Raw genomic sequence first — 22,107 nt, 5'->3', positions numbered from 1 at the left:
GAGACCTTGCATAATAAATTTGTTCTGTGCTCATAATTAAAATAAATGTATTTAGTGGTAAATATTTTATTTTAATGTTAAATGTTTATTATCCTTCTACTCCTGTTTTCAAGTCACCAAGTGTTTGTGTTGAAATGATTGTGTTTTCTCCTCATGTGGTGTAACAGTCATTCCTGGAAGTGCTGCAGCTTTCACTTCTAACTGGGTGTTCTTCTCTTTTCAGCCCTGAAGACATCGGCAGCTGCTGGTACATCCTGTTGTCTGGTTCCGTTTTCATCAAAGAGTCCATGTTCCTCCCTAGAAGCAGGTAGGATTTGGGACTTGGTTCTTCATGAAGATCTGAATCCTAGAACATAAATCTACATTTCTGGTTCCAAAATAATCACGATGAAAGTTAGTCTAACTTGTCAACATTTATAAAAAACATCCTTAAAATGGAACCATAAATGACGGGGAATTTAGAGTCTTTAGTAGTTTTAAATCACATTTTTCTGTTTAGTAGTTTGGAGCAAAATGATTTTTATTCAGTTGAATTTTTTGGATTTGGATTTGGAAATGGTTTATTCCAAATAATCAAAGCAAAAATAACAGGGGAAAAAACAGAAATATAAACCTATACAGAGATATATAAAACTTAAAATTGATTGGAAAACACGCTGACATCCACACACACTAGATAGACAGATCAGCTCATTTGCAGACGATGCATGAAACAATAAAATATAAAGTTTGTCAAAAGGAGTTCAATAAAGGACTTCTTTAATAAATTCTTCATTTCTACGTTCTAGCTTCTAATGAGACAAAAAATGTTTAACTGGGCACTTTTGAAAAAAACAAAACAATTTTGAGAGCAGTGTGAAGCTAAAAGAGCTTCAAACTTGGTAAAACATCTTTAATTTCTAAAGACAAGATTTTTAATCTTCACAAGTGTGAAGTAGTTTGGAGTAAAGCTCATATTAGACCCTAAAAGTGTGAAAAGCTCCAAAGATCCGTCACACTGATGACAGCAGTGAGTGGAGGTCATTGACCTTGCTGTCCTCATGTTATCACAGCAGAACTTGGGTCCACTTCTCTCTAGCATTACTGCATTTTCTAGGTTTAGTACAGTCCTGTTGATCATTGCGGTCAGCTTGGTTCTCTCTTTTCAGCTCCTCTGCTGTGTTAATATTATACGATCACAGAAGCTTTAGCTCAGAAAGTGAAGACTCCTCCCTCTGTCTCCCGTCTGGAACCGTCAGAGCGCCGCAGTGATCGCCGCCTCTGAAGCAGAAACCCAAATGTTACAGAGCTGCACAGGTGGATCTGTTGCACTGTGGGAGCTTTAAACAAGGACCTTTTTATCCGGGGAGCTGCCATAACACACCTACGGCATTTAGGAATTCCCTCTGCAGAAATGTATCCGCAGTTCTGGGTGGTGGGGGGCGGGGGTGTGATTGTCCAGTCTGTGTGAACGCAGGAGGCATTGATAACGATCTGAAACGCAGGCCGCTCTGAAATGCAGCCTTCCTGATTGTTCCAAGGTGAAGGTGTGTTGGCGATGCCAGAGGGATCTGCTGGTACGGCGGATTCAGGAGGATTCCTAACCTCAGAGCAGAAGACACTTGTCCTCCGTTTCTTCTCCTCTGTGCTGCACCAGTCTGCATGGCTCTGATAGTTAGCTCACTTTAGACTGGTTCTAGCTACTGTCACTTCTGCATGCAGTCATAATGAGGACACACAACTGAAACTTCTATGAATTGACCACTGAGCCAAACTCCCATCACAGTGCTCTAAATGCCTGAGGATGAAACCTCAGCCTATGTGATGATGTTCACTCGAACCCAACACTTTGGAACACGCCAAAACAAACAAAGACACTTAAATCCCATTTGCTTCATTAAATATAGAGACCATGAACTAAAGTCATGTAGAGCTTGATTTATTGCTTGAAAAGAAGTGGGAAGAAGTGAGTTTATATAATGCCACCCCTACCTCACTGTACCTTATTAATAAAATTTCATTTGTGAAGAAGCTCAAAAAATGATTCAATTCAAACGATTTCATAACCCGGTAATATTTAAAGAAATGACTGTTGTACACAGTTTTTTCCCTTTAATACAGTTTGTCAAGGGAAATGACACAGAAGCTGTTCCTTCTGTGACAAACACTGAAACAAAAACTGTATTCATTCTTTTAGAGACACATGAGACAGGAAGTTCACTGATCTCTGACCGAGAACAAACCTTTTTCTGGACAGCACTGTTCCAAACTCCTTCAGAATCAGACTGCACCTTGGATCGCCAGTAATGTCAGTGTAAAGGAAACTTAGGGTACTGTATGTTACGCAGTGCCCTTTGACCCATTATAGCGAACAACAAAGTCAGGAACCCAAAGTCTCATCAAATCTTCTGGCATTGTTAGCAGAGCATGAAAGCTTAAAGCCTTTCTGTATCATCTCACTTTTTTCTTCAAAAAGGAATCTCTTTAATCTGCCCAAAACAGAGAATAAAGTTGGTTCTGGTGGTCTTTAGGGAGGGGGAAATGGGGAGTGACACGATGAACTGATGAGTCCAGCAGGACTTCCTGAAGCTTTTAAAGACGAGCTGGAATTACATTTCAGACCGACTGCACCCAGAAATGGAAGTCCACATCTACACTGGCAGCAAGGCCGACAACCTGATACGTCTCTGTCATTCTCTCTGTGTGCCCCCCCCCCCCGCGTACAACATTAGAGAGACCTGATCCAGGAAAGATGAATGAGTCAGTCATTAACTGAAGAAGCTTGAGCTGTGTGTGCTTCATTTTATCCATGTGTGAAATGAGATACACGAATGGATAAATCTAAACAGAAGAATGCCACAGATATAAAGCACATCGGGGTTCTGTGCTGCTGAATGGACTAAAACCTAATCAGTCATGTTCCGTAATCATTCACAGACGGCGCGGATGCAGGTGAATGTAAAGAAGTTAATGTAAAGATGTCTAGAAGCTCTGGGTATAATTGCCTTCAAAGGCACAATCTGGGTTTTGTACCGTGTTTCTTCTGTTTTTATCATGTCATCTTCCATGTTTGTGGTCTGGTTATGACATATCTCATCCACAAATATGACATTTTCTTTAGAGCTAGAATGTTGAGCAACACTCTCAATGATATCACAGTACAACAATAGTGCCATCATATTGATGTCAATTCCTTCTTGATGTGCTACACAAAGAAAACAACAAAACATCACACTTTGAAGAAGACTACATTATTTCTGATGGTTCTAATCTACTGAGATTTGTACAATAAAACTGAATAACCTTAACTATTGGTAAATAATGTCTTATATACAGTAATTGACCACCAGATTAGCCCTACATCTGCCATAACTGTCCATCAATCACACACTAGCAAAGGCTCTAACGCACCCCTGACAAGGGAGAGGAAAGAGGAAGCTTATTGGTCATTTTAACTTCTAGTTAATATGACTTTATTTGTTTGCTCATCATAATTCTAGGAAGCCATAAAGCAGTTTTTGAGAGGAGAAATCTCTTCATAGTTCTCTTTCATTTAGAGGTGGGCTGATATCATTTTTTCAGGGTGATACCAATAACCAATATTTCCCCTGAAACTGTGACGATAGCCGAAACTTAAGTGACTAGAAAAACACAAAGTTTAGATTTCCATTTTGTTTCTTTATTAGAAATGAACAACTTTTGCTTTACTATTCAATCACATCCTACTTGACCTTTTTACCATTCAGCAAAGGATCTCATAGGAACAAGCATCACTTAAAACTTTCATATAAATATATCTTAAAGCATTCAGAGCATTTATTGAATATTGGACATAACTGTAAACTATAAGCTCCTCATTCCCAGGACTCTATTAGGAACAAGTATACATATAAAAAATGAAGTCTATCGGAAAAAGTAGTTTTTTTAATATTGGACAGATACCGATAAACGGAAATTATACAAACATCGGCCGATACCGATATTGGGACCAATATATCGCCCATCCCTACTTTCATTGCCTTAAATACAGCTTTTTTGTTCCAGTATGAAGCTGAATTCCTATGGAGTTTAATGTTAATAATTTCAACATCTGAGGCAGTATCAAATATGTTTTAGGATGTATTCAGCCTGGATGCATTTGGTGAACCAGAATTAGTTTCTCCTGATAATCCAGAACACCATTTCAGTCTGAATTCATCCAAGGGGACCGTGGTCCTGGACCACTAACCACTCACTGACCCATCTTTGGAGGTGGTCTCGGTTTGTTTCCTTTCGGACTGAGCTTCAGTATATGAGATTCCTCAGTCTGAATACAATACGTCCTCGGACGGAGAAAATGGACCAAAACGGCTGCCAAAGCCGACAAACAGAGTAGGAATGTAGCAACTGATGAACCACGGACAAATGTAAAGCAACGATTGTCGTGTTTTTAAACATTAAAAAGGGTCAAACTGCTTATTTATTAGAGTCTTTATTTTAACACAGCTGAAAAACGCTTCTTACATGTGATATCACCCTAAAAGCTACCTTGTAGTTCCTTAACAGTATTCTCCCAAAATAACGGCTTAACACCTCAACGATGAGACAGAGCAACTTACTGAATTCTGTTTGGATGAATGCAGGCTCATTGAAACAACTTTTAATGTAATACAGTTATCACTGTACACTTATGAGCATACCTTCATACCTTCATCCCCGTCGTCTCCTCATCACTGCAGTTGCTAGCATCCTCTGAGATAAAGAACACACAGCACGTCTCATTGCCAGTAACCGCCTTTCAGGACTCATCCGCCGTTCAACAAGTAAAAAGTGTTGTTCCCGACGTTAAAAACTGGTAATCGAAATACAAAATTTTAACAAGTTAGCTGTCTTGATGAGAAAATATACATGGCAGCACAGCCATCTTTCTCTTGTTGTTTTGACCCGCCCTCATAGTTCCTGGCCAATGGCTGAAGAGATCTTCAGTCACATGCTTTTGTTTACAAGCTTTGGTCCGTAGAAGAATGGTCTGCTTGATGACAGTCTGAATACAGACCAAACGGATGGTTCAGGACTCGGTCCGGAGCAAAGGATTCAAAGATTAAGAATAACATCAATTTTTTGTCCTTTAAGTATGAAGTTAGATTTCTTGAAAGTATTGTCCATCTATAGAAAGATTTTGTACTTGTTAAAAAACAAAACTGTCTGTAAATAAGCTTTGTAGTTGTTACATCCAATTTGTGCGTCTGTAAAACTGTTTTTTAACTGTAGAAAAAAATGACCATCCGTAAAAAAAAAGTTTGGTACCCGTCTAGTACAGGCAATTGTATTTCCACAGATACTGCATCTTTTTACAGACACACAAATCTCTTTATTAAAAGTTTGACCACTTTTTTACAGACGGACAGCATTTTGCAACAAATCTAATCACAATTATTGATTCTTTTTTAAGTTTAAGTTAAATTTTTTTAGACATGTTAAAACATGTGTAGAGAAAAAATAAGACTACACTATAAAAACAACAAAAATCCAAAAGGGAAAAGAAAAAAATTCTAAATCTCACCCCTGTACCTTATGTTTAAAAAAAAAAAAAGACTCATTCACAATTTTTAATCATGATTTCCAATCAACTCAGAGTTTTAGTTTCTTAAAGTTCACCACTGTTGTTTTGAACATTCTTAGAACATTCTAGACACTGGATGGTCACATGACTTTATTCAAAGTCTGTCCACACATTGGCCATCACTGAGCTCAGATTTGTCCGTTTTCATTCATTGACAGATCAGGAATGCTGAGTGATAACAGGTAGAGCCACATTTGCTTATATAGGAGCTGTGTATGTTGTTGAGTCAAAATATTCTGTTTAAGGTTGTAGCAAAACTTCCACTTTCTGGAAGTGGGAACTTCCACTTGAATGCAAACTTTATTAACCCATCTCTGGTTTCAGTTCCTCTGCATGCATTCATTTTCAGGAAGCTATTTACCAGACTCATCTGAAGCTTTCTGATCAGAACCTAAGCAAACACGTAACCTGCTTTTTGGAGGAATCTCACTCTTTTTTTCTCCTGTTGACACATGAAGGTTAGTAAAGCTCAAATTATTGTAGTCAGATTTACCTCTGATGAAACCGCCACAGTTTTCTCATCGTTTATCTGATTTGCTCACAAGCTGAACTTTCAGGTGTAGTACGTGTTTGGTCATCAATTCTGTCTTTTGAGCTGCCGGTAGGGGTGTAACAATGAATCGATGAACCCATTTCTATTCCTAGGATTGAACAAGACTGATTTATCTGAGTCAAAATCAAATCAGTCAACCAACACCTTGAAAAAAATCAAAATGAGATAAATCGATAATCGAATCAAAATTGGAAAATACCATGTGGACAGAGACATGGTAGGTTTATTTTACTCTAATGTAAAACAACCAAGTACATCACAGCAAAAAAACACATGTGATGTCATCAAAAACTGATCATCCATCATTCCAGTCCAATGTGTGGACAGACTTTGAGTAAAGTCATGGGACCATCCAGTGTCTAGAATGTTCTAAGAATGTTCCCTTTGGATTCTTTGGATGTGGAAAAACAACAGGGGTGAACTTTAGGAAACTAACATGTGAATGGATTTGACATTCATTCTAGTTTACTTGTTTGTTTGGACACAGATTTCATTTCCACTTGATGATCTGGAAGAAATCCAAGAATCTAGAAAACTTCACTGTTCAGTAGCAGGAATTTCTGTCTGAGTCTCACTGCTGGAAGTTTGGATGAGAATGATCTGGATCCACTTTAGAGAATCGGATTGTTTAAAATGAACTAATATTGACTATGAATCGGATCGGCGACCACAAATGTCGGATCAAATTGAATTGTTGCTAAAAGGAATCATTACACCCCTAGCTGCAGTACATTTACAGTGAAGGGTGGTCTGGTCATATTAGAGGCAGAGAGACTAAGCAGGTTTAAAGAATCTGACAGGTCCTGTCAGTTTTCTAACAGGTAGATGGTTTAACAGAAAGGATCTGCTGTATCATAATTTGCTCCACATTGTCTTGTCTCTACTACGTCTTCTGTATTCTCAGTTTGACATTTGCTCTATCCTGCTCTCTGATTGGCTGATTCAGCTGGAGCATCTTTATTTTTGAATGCATTCCCTTGTGTTGTCTTCAAAGACCCTATAAGTCAACACTTAGTACAGAGCTTGAACAGCTCGGCTCTCATCATTTCATAGGTTATTTTATTAATAATGCTCCTCCCAAGAGATGTAAAGACATAAAGCTGCACTAGAGAAAACTTTTCAGTACATCTGTTTACAGGGATTGATGATTTTTCTTATGTCTTGGTCACACCTGTCCTTATGGGTGGATACGGGCTGTCTGTGGGTCAAAAAGGTACAGAGCATGTATTCGCACCTTACCAATGGCTAGAGTGTTCTGTAAAGGGGACTGTACCACCACATCCCTCGTAATTCATAAGTGCGTGCAACTTATATTACCACATTTTCATGGCGTCTCTTGAGGTGACTGAACGAGTCTTAATGGAACTGCGAGACACACCTGCAGTACCTTTAAGAGGCAGCTGCTCCTCTCTATGACCCTGTCCGGGCACGGACAACCCAAAAACCCGCAAAACCTGTATGGCTCAACCCCTCGTTCAGGTGCATGTGACTAAGGCTTTTGATTTAACTGCAATTAAACAAGATTAATGAGGCACTACGCTGACAACCACACATTCACATGACTGAATTTTGCTAATATAATTATATGTTTACGTACAATTTCTTGTTCAAGGTCTACTATTAATAAATCAATTTTATCTCAATGGGACTTCCAGGTAAAATAGAGGTTGAATAAAACAAAATAATAAACATTTTTTACTGGAAAAAAATAAAATGGTAAATTTAATTTAAAAAATGTAAAGAGTAAAGATAAGCAACCAAAACATGGTCGGGGGAAACTAAAGAAACATAAAAGCTTAGCTAAACAATCTTTATTTAACTTTAACATATTGTATTATCAACCAAAACATCCTTACTTTGTAGCTTTAAAGCTTATAGTTGCAAAGGTTTCGATTTATTTTCAATTCCGTTATTATTTATTTTATAAAGATCATAATGTGTTATCTATGGCAGTGTTTTTCAACCTTTTTTGAGCCAAGGCACACTTTATCCTTGACAAAAATCCCGCGGCACACCAGCATCCAAAAATTCAAAAAGGAGAAACTCTATAGTCTGTATTGATGTACCGTCACTCCATGATCTCATATACATTTTTGGGATAATTGTGGCAGAAAAAGCTGGAGGTTGCAGATGAATTTTCTTAAAGATGTGATAAAAGTTAAATTAGTTTTCAGTAATAATTTTCAACTAAATTATTTGAAATTTTACCCTGGTCATTTTTTATTCCTTCAGGTTATTAACATTCAATTTTATGTAACCTCACAAATAAACAAATATATTCTTTCTAAATAGTGATTTTCTTTTTAACTTTATTTATTTCAATGTTGGTGCAAAGGCAAATGCAATTTTTGAACAATATGATCACAATATTTTTGATAAAATTCACACAAATACTAACATTATATTTCTGTTTTTTGTAGCTACACAAAAAGTAAACATCTTGAAGTTTTATTAGTTTTTCTTTTGTCTTAATCAAAGATGAAGTCTTTAAAAACTTTAACAAAAATGTTTTATTTCTTTTTAAATGATTCAATTGTTTCAATTTAGTTTAATTGTGTCTGTTGGCCACTTCACCTTAATCCTGTTTCTTAAATGTTGTTATTACTTCTTCTAAAGTTTAACATCTAAAATAATCCAGATGTTATTAGAAAAGTGTTTCAGTTAGAAAGATGACTTGGACCAAACTCTGGGATGTTTGGCTGTTAAGAAACACAAACCTTGAAGGAGAACTAAACTGTTGACGTCTGATTTCATCAAGAAGATTTCAAACTGTTTGATGTGTTCGTTGTGGTTCAAGACGTTTAACAGGGAAGACTCATTTTACGCTGAGATGATGTCACTTTAACCCAATGCATCATGGGAGATGTAGTGCGAAAACTCAAAATGTCTTTTATAGAATCAAATAAACACAAAGTAAAAAGTATTTTATGATCTTTCATATTCCTAACTACTCAGTGTTTTATCAGCACCTGTTTGGATGAACACAGAGCTGATATCCTGGAGATGGAAAATGTTTTTAGATCAGTCAATGGGTCATCTCTCATGGTACACCTGACCATATCTCACGGCACACTGGTTGAAAACCACTGATGTATGGTGCATTCACTGACCAAACGGGCAGGAATGCAGTAAAATGTTTCTCCACTCTGCCCATTCCCTCTGTGGGACCAGCCTTCTGCAATGAAGAGACAGTCAACTCAATACCACAGCAGTCTATGTCCACATTAAAAAACTACTAGGTAAATGAGTTTTCAATCCTCTGAAGATGCAAAAAAGAAAAGAAAATCAGTTTTAGACCATTTTATTTTGAAAAGCCTGAAGGCTTTTTCCCTACGACCCCTGTAGGATTACAATAAAATCCTTCTAAACTCATTATTATCAGGACTTTGTCGTGGAAACACCTGAATCAAACCACAAAGCATAATCTAAACTCTAACTAGCTCAAGAAATCTAATTGTAGGATTTCATCATCACACAGGAAACTGAAGGATGGAATCAAGTTAGTCATTTAGCGAGGACACCGCGTCCACAGCTCACCCAAACATAAACACGCTCAGAAGAGCGCTCCATCCGCCCTCTCGCTTACTCGTGGCTGGAGCAGGAAGTGAGCGTCATGCTGGAATGCTGCTGCGGTCTGCGCACCACCTCACCCCAAAGAGGCGGGGGGAGGATCAGCAGACGCGCTCCCAGCCCTTCCGCACAGATCTCTGACGGCGGCGCTGGCATGTATGCTGAACGATATGCCGCTCCTACAGCTAAGCTTCGGGGTTTGGAACAGCTTTGTCGGAGCCTTTCTGGACTAACGGGAGGAATCATTTAGAGGGGAGGGATCCTCTGCTCTTACCCGGGGCGGTGTCAGTCTGGGAGCGATTGAAGGTGTCTGGGTGAGTGCTCAGGGGGCAGCCTCTGCTGACTTGAACACACAAATGCTGGTTTGTCTATGCTGAAGGAGCTCCTGCTTGTATGTGAGAAGTCTGAACAGCCTCCAGGCGTGCAGCAGGTCTGTGCGATGACCCTCCAGTGTGGAATGTGAAGCATGACTCTGATGTCTGCTTCTGGAGTGTCAGGGTGAAGGCAGTGCTGTCAGCAGACGCTGTTTGCTCCTCGTGGTTAAGGCGCTACAAACAACTCTAGTCTGTGTGGCAGCCCGAGCGCTCCGCCTGTCAGAAGCCACCGCTGAGATGTGGATGGATGTTCTGGACATGCGGGGGCCAGCTGGTGGAACCGGGCCGTCCCTGCAGGCTGCGGGACGCGGAGGGGTATTTTAGGAAGCAAAAGTCACAAGTCATTGGCACATTCTTGGCCTTGAAGGCAACTGCTATTTCAGAACCGTCATGGCAAAGTTTGGGCTGCGCGTGTGGAACAACCACGTCGATGCTCCGAGGAATTCTGAGCACGTTTGCAGGGCGGCTGGGGGGCAGCTGGTTGGGGCTGTAAGCCAGTACCCACTGTAATGGCTGTACAGATCTGCTTCAAAATAGCCAAAAGGCGTCGTCTTCAACCTGCCGAAGGTCTGTTGACCTGTAAATGTTTGCATGGCTGCTCTTCGGCGAGGAGACCCCTCCCCCAGACAGATGGCTGTGTGGATCTGAGGGTACGAGCACAGGTTAGGCACACAGAGCGGCTGTTGATCGCGTGGAACGGCATTCCATTCCTGCTCCCATTCCCGTCTCGTTGTATAACGCAGCGGAATGCAGGGCGGGAAGCACGGAGGCCGGAGCGCTGGGAAAGTGCCTCAGGGTTCAGTGTGACGGCCAGATTCTGACTGCTGCTGGGAAACCAGGTGTGATATCTAATTATGGACCATAACCACTGATGGACGTCGTGTCATTATTTTCCCTTTTCCTGCCTGAAGTGAAGCCTGATGGACTCATCTGTTCATCTGTTACTACATCTTTGAAACGTCTGTCTGTTGGTGTGAGTGTGTTTGCAGATTCTGCTCTCTGCTCCTGAAGACTTTGTTTATCACTTTGAGAGGTTCAGCTGCAGAGGCATTTTTAAGATGAAGGGGAAGTTTCAGAAAAGTCACACATCTATCAGCCTGACTTTTCTGTCATGTGTGCACAAGCCTGCTCTTTCGTGTAAAGACAGCAGTTTCCAAATCATCAACCACCACACAGCCAGTGTTTATGGGAGTTTGGCTTCCCAAAACAAAATGAACATGGGGAAAAAATCAGAGTGAGACTCCGAAACAGGACTGTCTGCTATAAAACCAGACGCTGACTTTATTCTATGAAGAAAAAAGTGGTGAGCTTCACAACTCTGCACCTATAACATTTGATTTGAATCATGGTTGTTTGGTCACAGAGGAAGCATTTTTGGAAAAACTCTAAACTAGGGATGTCCTGATCAGCTTCTTTTGGACCTGATTCTGAGTCCTTTGATTTTGAGAATCTGTTGATCCAGAGTCCTGATCCAATACTGTTGTAACACATTTAATAAATGAAGAAATGTAATAAACAGATTCAGGATGTCCCACTTTTTATTTCATTAACCTTCTTTTATCGTTCAACACTCAAACACAGCACTTCTGCTCTGTTGAAGTACAAATATTGCAACTATGAACTAGAAAGAAAATCAACTTATGTCCAGTAAATACGGATGATAATTAGTCATGTAAGAAAGTTTATGGACTTTAGCTTTAATATCCTCAGAACCTTTGACCTTTTTAACCAACAGGGATTCATATCTTCATTTAAAATTCTTAAAAATTGATGAGGATTCTGTTGTAGAAGGGGGGATCCTCCCTGTTGTAGAAGGGGGGGGGTCCTCCCTGTTGTAGGTTGTAGAAGGGGGGGGGGTCCTCCCTGTTGTAGAAGGAGGGGGTCCTCCCTGTTGTAGAAGGAGGTGATCCTGTGCTGTCAGGTCACACACTGACCCTGATTCCTTTGTCTTCCATCATTCATTTAATCCTTTTATTGTGCAGACCTTAGTGTGGGAAAGACCCTGGGGCCCAATTTTATGCTCTAAAAACATCTGAGTTTAGGACAATAAAACTATGAACGGCAACCGTTCACTAAAGTTGATAAATCCTAAGGGAAAGACAGGATGCTCAAATATTATAACACTTTCATGTTTATAATTAATGAGTTGACATGTTTAAATACGGTTTAAAAAAAGGTGAACTTCAGGAGCTGCTACTTTACGCAGTTAAAATCTAAACTGGTTAAACTAAACTAATAGTAAATAATTCTGCAAAAGTCCCTGCAGCTCAATTGAATGCTGTATTAGCTGAATCCAACTCTAAATTGTTTTAAAAGTCAATTTGAGTCAAAAAGCACCACAATCGTATACATTTGTTGTAGTTTTCATGATGCGTCCTCCATGACGCCCTTTACTGAGCGCTGACATCCTGAAGCTGTCCATCCATCACAGCTTCCTGCATGGGGGAGAACAGCGATGCTTGTTCCCCTCGGCAGACGTCAGGGAGCAGCAGAACCTCCACACTTTAAAGCTGCTGACTCTGCTGGGAAAGCAGTGGTTATTGAGGAACCGTGTTCGCGCTGCTCCAAGAGCGGTGGGGAAAGGGCTGCGTAAGCGCAGAGCTTGCCCTGTGGAGGAATTCAGGCCTCTGATTGTCAGGGCTGCAAACAGAATTACAGCAGCATTAAAGTCCGGCTCAGGCGAAGCAAACGGCAAGAATCAGCATTAACGCCCCTCACTGCAGGCTGGAACTCTACATCACTGCTGCTTTTCACTGCATGCATGCTGTTGGAGGATAAACCCTCTGAGCTGATGCAGGTCAAAGAGTCCATGTCCAGGTGAACAGAATGTTCAAATAAAAAGGTTATGTGATATCGATGTTCTGGTGTTTCATGTCTGTATGTGAACTTCTTTTGACACTGTCAAGACATCATTTCATAAACAACTGAGAAAGTCTTCTGCATAATGACGAACAAGCCCGTTTCTTCTTGAGGACAGCCATCATCTGATTTTCTGATCACTGCTTCCCACAGTTGTTTAGCAAGAGTGATGCGCGAATCCTGAAACTGCCAGGATGTCAATGAAGCTGCTCCGCTGGGAGAAAAACAATACAAACACACACAAATCAGACAAACTCCTCACTGCGAGGCTCCACGGCTCCAGGCCACGCTGAGATGGAGAGGAGGAGGAGGAGGATGCTGCAGGAAAATCTTTAGTAATATGTACAATAAAGAACAGAGACTAAAAAAGGTCAATACATTGGAAAAAAGAGCTTCACAAAAGTTTAGCAATGTGTAACCTTTTTAAAGATAAAAATGACAACATTGCAAAACTTTATTTGAAATGCAGAAAAAATATTCACATAAAGTCAGAGTTGGAATGATCCTTTAGCCAAAATTTGATCCAAGTTTTGTTTTTGTAAGGCTTTAAAGCTTAAAACCAGCACAATATTCAAAAATACCACAACATACAAAACCTGAAACTCGTGATGAAACCCAGCAGTTTCACACTAGAAGGGTTTACTCTATGCTGAAGAATGCACAGGTCAAGAAACCTGAGGGAGAATCGGAAAAGCAACGTCTTTCATAAACTGACAACTGTCCTGTCTAAAATATATTTGAGGCCTTAGACAGTCCTGAGGCAGACTTCATTACCAAGAAAGTTCATTTCAAAGATACAACCAAGAAAAATGTTTAAAGTCCTAAAAAATGCTTCCATGTGGCGTCCAGGTCACGCGACCTTAATCCACCTCGCAAAAAAAGAAAGATGAAAACAGAGCGATGTTAAAAATGACAAACAAGGAGGCTCCTGTGTCTTCACTCCCAACTCCACCGCTGCACAAAGCCACTTTCTGCTGCTCCTGCACACGTAGACGTGCCCATGCTCAGAGTTTCCAGGCTGCACGGCGTCTCTGAGGCTTCGGCAGACCGCCCGGCCCGTGACGTCAGGAGAGTGGACTTTTCCGGAGGCGGGTGTTTCCCATCAGGACCTGAAAGAGGGGCCTGTCTGATCAATGCAGCTCTGTGTCAAAGCATGTGCACATTTTCTATGGCGCGTGTTTCATTCTGGTCTAAGGGCTCACAAACATTTGTGGAGTCTCTCATAGCAGCAGCGTCTCTGACTGCAGATGAACAGAAATAGAAGCTTTTATCTGCAGGTTTGAACACTGTCAGGGTCTAAACAGACTTCTTCCTCTTTGCTCTTCTCCTTATTTTTAGTTTTGGGAAGAGATCAGCTGGCAGCCTGCGGCGTGGATGTGAGTGCATCGTGCTGGAACCCTCAGAGATGATCGTGGTGAGTCTCACAGTTTCTGTCCCAGCAGCAGTTCGAAACAAAAACTCACTGAAGGTCTTCTGCATGTTCGAGTTTTCATTTCATCTTAAAGACCACAGGAGAGGAGGAACAATGCAGCACTAAGATAGAACACTTTTAATTTCATGAGCCAATATTGGTGCTCACAACAGAACCTTTATTACAATAAATAATTGTTCTTCTTATCTGATAAATGAGTCCATTATTTAGCCTTTATTTAACCAGGTAAGCTATTAAGAACATGTTCTTATTTACAATAGCAACCTAATGTAATCCTAATACACGTCACAAAGTAGTCGGAATCGACGCAACAGATTTCAAAGAGATTCATGGAAGAAAACGACTGCAGTAACTTGATATCAGGCCTGTAAGATGATAGCAATGGATGGAACGACTTAGAAGAAGCAAAGCCACATCCATCTTTAAAAAAAAGACATGCGCGGGACACCGGGGGGCTCAAACCAGCTGACCACACTGCATATTCCAGACTAACACAAAAACCTTCAAGAAAATAAAAGAGATAGGCCTTAGCTTTTACTTGTGTTTAAAGCACAGAACACCCTGAATGATACCTCAAACAGATTTGAGAGTTCAGTTGTTCATTTGTGAAAATGCATATCTCCATCTTTGAGCACTGCTGCTGGTTATGTGAAGTTTATAGGAAAATGTAAAGATGAACTTTTGTGTCTAAACACGTGCACTGTTCCTAAAAGTGTTGGCTCATCCATCCAAATGATCAGAAATCTCTTGTTCTGGCCACAGGGGTGTAAAATCATCATTCAGATATGCAGACTGTTTTCACAAACATTTGTCAAAGAATGGGCCGTTCTCAGGAGCTCAGTGAATTCCAGCGTGGAACTGTCACAGGACGCCACCTCTGCCACAAATCCAAACGTCATGTGACCTTCAGATTAGCCCAAGTCCAGCACGCAGTGCAAAGCGTCGATGCAGCGGTGTAAAGCACGTCACCACTGGACTCTAGAGCAGTGGAGACGCCTTCTCTCAATCAAAATAATTTTTTTTAGCTTTTAAGTGTACAATAGCTGTCATTCCTCATGAAAAAAACTACCCCAAAGCAGTATATTGATCCATTCAGGCCTCTCTGAGGAATCCTCTAAAAACTTGCTCTCTGAGCACCAGCCCCTCCCAACCCATGAAAACAAGTGGATTCTCATGAGCTGCCGTAGACCAATGAGAACAGCCCCTTCCAGGACGTTTAGCTGTGATCAGCTAAACCCTTTCATTTTATATGGACATCCGTCTTTACGTTTGGATGTTGTTTGTTTTCGTGGGAGAAACTCAGACACGCTGCTGAGGGCGACTCTTAAGATGACGTCATGAAATGGGCGACACCCACGAGGAGAGAAAGGCGGAGCCTCAGAGATCAAGTTGTCTTACTTTCAGAATGGAAAAGAACTCAGGAAAATTACTCATATTTAATTTTAAAAAACAAAATTGTGTCAAAGGTGTTATATCATCATATGCATGGATACTGGCTCAATAATAGTATGGTTCAGGCCCTTTCAGTCAGGTCCACAGAGAACAGTTTTTCATGGATCCACTCAGAGGCACACCTGTAAGTTTGCTAAGTTTTCTAGAAATAAATCCTGAAAGGGATCTCTGTGAGTATGTAAATGTTGCTTGCATTTGCCTGGTTTTCCAAATATGGATTACACACACACAGCCCCAGTCCTGGTCTGTAAAGACCTGCTCTACACTACTTAAAGTTAGAGCCCCACATGCTGTTGGTGTTAGGCGTATGACATGCAGAACTCCTTCATTTCTTATGTCTGTAGTGTCGTGAAGGAGGGATGGCGGCTCTCAGAAAGCGAGCGGTCTTTCCAGAGGATCCGCTGCAGATGCTCCTGGCCTTCCCGGTTCTAGAGCAGCTCTAGTGCAGCTGCTCTAGAGCCAGGCGGGCTTTGTCCGGCTCAGTTACACGAGCATCACGATTTCATGCTCTCACTCTTACACAACTCTGCTGCTGTTGTCATGGCAGCCGTTGGTGAGGCAGTGAGATTTTGGGAGTGTAATCTGAAGAGCTGCGAGCTGTGAAACGTGAAGTTACAATGAAAGTATCATGAGACATGATGGAACCTGGACAATAAGGAAGTTCCAGCTGAGAAAACGACTTCCTCTCTGCTGCTGTAGAGCACCATCATGCTCCCGTTTCCACAGCAAAGTGAAGCTCGGCTTGTTCCTGTGGCAGATTTAGCAGGTGTTTCTAGAACACAATGATGGTGGAGTTGATGGTGTTTCTCTGACAGTGTTTGTCTTTGCCGTTAGGGCAGCAGACTGTGTATTCCTGCACCCGATTAGCCAGCCCTGCACGTCTCTCTTTCTGCGCCTCTCTTTTGAGCTGCCGTTGACGTAGGTGTGCAGAGTGGATCCTACGCTCACGCTTCTATTTTTACAGGATGAGAGGGCAGGCGGGAGGAGGAGGAGGAGGAGGAGGAGGAACTGTTTGATTCTCTTTTGAGGGGTGTGTGTGAGGATGAAAACATTCACCCCTTTACTGTGTTTGCATCTCGTCCTCATGCTTGCAGGTGGACTATATGGATGAAAATGAGGAATACTTTCAGCGACAAGCCTCACACAGACAGTCCCGCCGGCGCTTTCGGAAAATCAACCAGAAAGGGGAGAGGCAGACGATCATCGACACTGTGGATCCGTACCCCACCGGGAAGCCTCCCATAGCCCGGGGTTACCACACGGTGAGGCGCAGCCCCGCTTCTGTATGCTGATGTGTCTGGAAGTGGCAGACCGCTGTGCGCACAGCTCCGCTCTGTCTGTGCGTTCAGCCTTTTTATATACATATATTTTCTTTTAATCTCAACTGGAACTTGGTGGTCTCCAAGTGTCCTTCCAGTTACCCCCTTCAGCCGGTTGCAGGTGGCTGAGCCATGACACCTTTAGCTTCGTTCATTGGTGTTCTGTGGTTCTCCTCTTTGGATCAGAAGTTCTGGTGGGCAGAACACACATATGTTTGCTGCTAACTCTGTGATGGATGTTTTGGTGAGCATCAATGATCACTTCAGCCTTGTTTTTGTTTTTATTCTTTTTTTGATACTTATTTTGAAGTCATTCACTGAAATTACAGTAGCATGAAGCGGATGTTACTTCTGATTGTTGGATGAAGCAGATTTAACTTCTGACTTGTTGGATGAAGCGGATGTTACTTCTGATTGTTGGATGAAGCGGATGTTACTTCTGATTGTTGGATGAAGCAGATGTTGTTTCTGACTTGTTGGATGACAGATGTTACTTCTGACTTGTTGGATGAAGCGGATGTTACTTCTGACTTGTTGGATGAAGCATATTTTACTTCTGACTTGTTGGATGAAGCAGATGTTACTTCTGACTTGTTGGATGACAGATTTAACTTCTGACTTGTTGGATGAAGCGGATGTTACTTCTGACTTGTTGGATGAAGCAGATGTTACTTCTGATTGTTGGATGAAGCAGATGTTACTTCTGATTGTTGGATGAAGCGGATGTTACTTCTGATTGTTGGATGAAGCGGATGTTACTTCTGACTTGTTGGATGAAGCAGATGTTACTTCTGATTGTTGGATGAAGCAGATGTTACTTCTAATTCGTTGGATGTAGCGGATGTTACTTCTGACTTGTTGGATAAAGCGGATGTTTCTGATTGTTGGATAAAGCGGATGTTACTTCTGACTTGTTGCATGAAGCAGATGTTACTTCTGACTTGTTGGATGAAGCGGATGTTACTTCTGATTTGTTAGATGAAGCAGATGTTACTTCTGATTGTTGGATGAAGCGGATGTTACTTCTGATTTGTTAGATGAAGCAGATGTTACTTCTGATTGTTGGATGAAGCGGATGTTACTTCTGACTTGTTGGATGAAGCAGATGTTACTTCTGATTGTTGGATGAAGCAGATGTTACTTCTAATTCGTTGGATGTAGCGGATGTTACTTCTGACTTGTTGGATAAAGCGGATGTTTCTGATTGTTGGATAAAGCGGATTTTACTTCTGACTTGTTGCATGAAGCAGATGTTACTTCTGACTTGTTGGATGAAGCAGATGTTACTTCTAATTCGTTGGATGTAGCGGATGTTACTTCTGACTTGTTGGATAAAGCGGATGTTTCTGATTGTTGGATGAAGCAGATGTTACTTTTGATTGTTTGATGAAGCAGATTTAACTTCTGACTTGTTGGATGAAGCGGATGTTACTTCTGATTGTTGGATGAAGCGGATGTTACTTCTGATTGTTGGATGAAGCAGATGTTGTTTCTGACTTGTTGGATGACAGATTTAACTTCTGACTTGTTGGATGAAGCGGATGTTACTTCTGACTTGTTGGATGAAGCAGATGTTACTTCTGACTTGTTGGATGACAGATTTAACTTCTGACTTGTTGGATGAAGCGGATGTTACTTCTGACTTGTTGGATGAAGCAGATGTTACTTCTGATTGTTGGATGAAGCAGATGTTACTTCTGATTGTTGGATGAAGCGGATGTTACTTCTGATTGTTGGATGAAGCGGATGTTACTTCTGACTTGTTGGATGAAGCAGATGTTACTTCTGATTGTTGGATGAAGCAGATGTTACTTCTAATTCGTTGGATGTAGCGGATGTTACTTCTGACTTGTTGGATAAAGCGGATGTTTCTGATTGTTGGATAAAGCGGATGTTACTTCTGACTTGTTGCATGAAGCAGATGTTACTTCTGACTTGTTGGATGAAGCGGATGTTACTTCTGATTTGTTAGATGAAGCAGATGTTACTTCTGATTGTTGGATGAAGCGGATGTTACTTCTGACCTGTTGGATGAAGCAGATGTTACTTCTGATTGTTGGATGAAGCAGATGTTACTTCTAATTCGTTGGATGTAGCGGATGTTACTTCTGACTTGTTGGATAAAGCGGATGTTTCTGATTGTTGGATAAAGCGGATGTTACTTCTGACTTGTTGCATGAAGCAGATGTTACTTCTGACTTGTTGGATGAAGCAGATGTTACTTCTAATTCGTTGGATGTAGCGGATGTTACTTCTGACTTGTTGGATAAAGCGGATGTTTCTGATTGTTGGATGAAGCAGATGTTACTTCTGACTTGTTGGATGACAGATGTTACTTCTGATTGTTGGATGAAGCGGATGTTAGTTCTGATTTGTTGGATGAAGCAGATGTTACTTCTGATTTGTTGGATGAAGCGGATGTTACTTCTGACTTGTTGGATGAAGCGGATGTTACTTCTGACTTGTTGGATGAAGCGGATGTTACTTCTGACTTGTTGGATGAAGCGGATGTTACTTCTGACTTGTTGGATGAAGCGGATGCTGTTTCTAATTCGTTGGATGAAGCAGATGTTACTTCTGACTTGTTGGATGAAGCGGATGTTACTTCTAATTCGTTGGATGAAGCGGATGTTACTTCTGACTTGTTGGATGAGGCGGATGTTACTACTGACTTTTGGGGTGAAGCAGATGTTACTTCTGATTGTTGGATGAAGCACATGTTACTTCTAATTCGTTGGATGTAGCGGATGTTACTTCTGACTTGTTGGATGAAGCGGATGTTACTTCTGATTGTTGGATGAAGCGGATGTTACTTCTGATTTGTTGGATGTAGCGGATGTTACTTCTGATTGTTAGATGAAGCAGATGTTACTTCTGATTGTTGGATGAAGCAGATGTTCTGATTTTTGGATGAAGCAGATGTTACTTCTGATTGTTGGATGAAGCAGATGTTACTTCTGATTGTTGGATGACAGATTTAACTTCTAATTCGTTGGATGTAGCGGATGTTAATTCTGACTTGTTGGATAAAGCGGATGTTTCTGATTGTTGGATGAAGCAGATGTCGTTTCTGACTTGTTGGATGACAGATTTAACTTCTGACTTGTTGGGTGAAGCAGATGTTACTTCTGACTTGTTGGATGAAGCGGATGTTACTTCTGACTTGTTGGTATGAAGCAGATGTTACTTCTGATTTGTTGGATGAAGCAGATGTTACTTCTGACTTGTTGGATGAAGCGGATGTTACTTCTGACTTGTTGGATTAAGCAGATGTTACCTTTGACTTGTTGGATGACAGATTTAACTTCTGACTTGTTGGATGAAGCGGATGTTACTTCTGATTTGTTGGATGAAGCGGATGTTACTTCTGACTTGTTGGTATGAAGCAGATGTTACTTCTGATTTGTTGGATGAAGCAAATGTTACTTCTGACTTGTTGGATGACAGATTTAACTTCTGACTTGTTGGATGAAGCGGATGTTACTTCTGACTTGTTGGTATGAAGCAGATGTTACTTCTGATTTTTGGATGAAGCAGATGTTCTGATTTTTGGATGAAGCAGATGTTACTTCTGATTGTTGGATGAAGCAGATGTTACTTCTGATTGTTGGATGACAGATTTAACTTCTAATTCGTTGGATGTAGCGGATGTTAATTCTGACTTGTTGGATAAAGCGGATGTTTCTGATTGTTGGATGAAGCAGATGTCGTTTCTGACTTGTTGGATGACAGATTTAACTTCTGACTTGTTGGGTGAAGCAGATGTTACTTCTGACTTGTTGGATGAAGCGGATGTTACTTCTGACTTGTTGGTATGAAGCAGATGTTACTTCTGATTTGTTGGATGAAGCAGATGTTACTTCTGACTTGTTGGATGAAGCGGATGTTACTTCTGACTTGTTGGATTAAGCAGATGTTACCTTTGACTTGTTGGATGACAGATTTAACTTCTGACTTGTTGGATGAAGCGGATGTTACTTCTGATTTGTTGGATGAAGCGGATGTTACTTCTGACTTGTTGGTATGAAGCAGATGTTACTTCTGATTTGTTGGATGAAGCAGATGTTACTTCTGACTTGTTGGATGACAGATTTAACTTCTGACTTGTTGGATGAAGCGGATGTTACTTCTGACTTGTTGGTATGAAGCAGATGTTACTTCTGATTTTTGGATGAAGCAGATGTTCTGATTTTTGGATGAAGCAGATGTTACTTCTGATTGTTGGATGACAGATTTAACTTCTAATTCGTTGGATGTAGCGGATGTTAATTCTGACTTGTTGGATAAAGCGGATGTTTCTGATTGTTGGATGAAGCAGATGTCGTTTCTGACTTGTTGGATGACAGATTTAACTTCTGACTTGTTGGGTGAAGCAGATGTTACTTCTGACTTGTTGGATGAAGCGGATGTTACTTCTGACTTGTTGGATGAAGCAGATGTTACTTCTGACTTGTTGGATGAGATATTTAACTTCTGACTTGTTGGGTGAAGCAGATGTTACTTCTGACTTGTTGGATGAAGCAGATGTTACTTCTGACTTGTTGGATGAAGCAGATGTTACTTCTGACTTGTTGGATGACAGTTTTAACTTCTGACTTGTTGGATGAAGCGGATGTTACTTCTGACTTGTTGGTATGAAGCAGATGTTACTTCTGATTTGTTGGATGAAGCAGATGTTACTTCTGACTTGTTGGTATGAAGCAGATGTTACTTCTGACTTGTTGGATGACAGATTTAACTTCTGACTTGTTGGATGAAGCAGATGTTGTTTATTTGTTGGATGAAGCGGATGCTGTTTCTAATTCGTTGGATGAAGCAGATGTTGTTTATTTGTTGGATGTTGCTGCTTGTTTTCTTTCAGTGACATCCTGGATGTGTCTGCGTGTCTGTTGTCTCTTTGATGGCAGTCTCCACATACATGAAGCTCTTCTGTTTTCCTCCTGGTTTTTTCTCTTTCTCTGTCTTCC

The 22,107-nt window shown here is 40.9% G+C and overlaps 1 protein-coding gene across 13 annotated transcripts in view; it reads left to right on the top strand.

The window, feature by feature from the left end:
• The window catches only part of rapgef2b (Rap guanine nucleotide exchange factor 2b), a 95,866-nt gene that overhangs the window by 36,441 nt on the left and 37,318 nt on the right, over positions 1-22,107 (top strand). For 10 of the 13 annotated variants that reach the window (XM_078953850.1, XM_078953848.1, XM_078953847.1 and 7 more), the window contains exons 4-6: positions 224-307; positions 14,276-14,351; positions 16,916-17,083. In XM_078953850.1, coding sequence (XP_078809976.1) covers positions 224-307; positions 14,276-14,351; positions 16,916-17,083 — 328 coding nt within the window. Of the gene's footprint in view, positions 1-223; positions 308-9,865; positions 10,019-14,275; positions 14,352-16,915; positions 17,084-22,107 lie in introns of those variants that run through there. The other 3 variants (XM_078953855.1, XM_078953852.1, XM_078953851.1) reach the window with 3 other exon arrangements.

The sequence above is a fragment of the Oryzias latipes genome, chromosome 10 (genome assembly GCF_053564925.1).
Source record: "Oryzias latipes strain Hd-rR chromosome 10, Olatipes_Hd-rR_3.1".
NCBI lineage: Eukaryota > Metazoa > Chordata > Actinopteri > Beloniformes > Adrianichthyidae > Oryzias > Oryzias latipes.
Note: the sequence above shows the minus strand (reverse complement) of the source record. Positions and strands in the feature narration are given on the sequence as shown.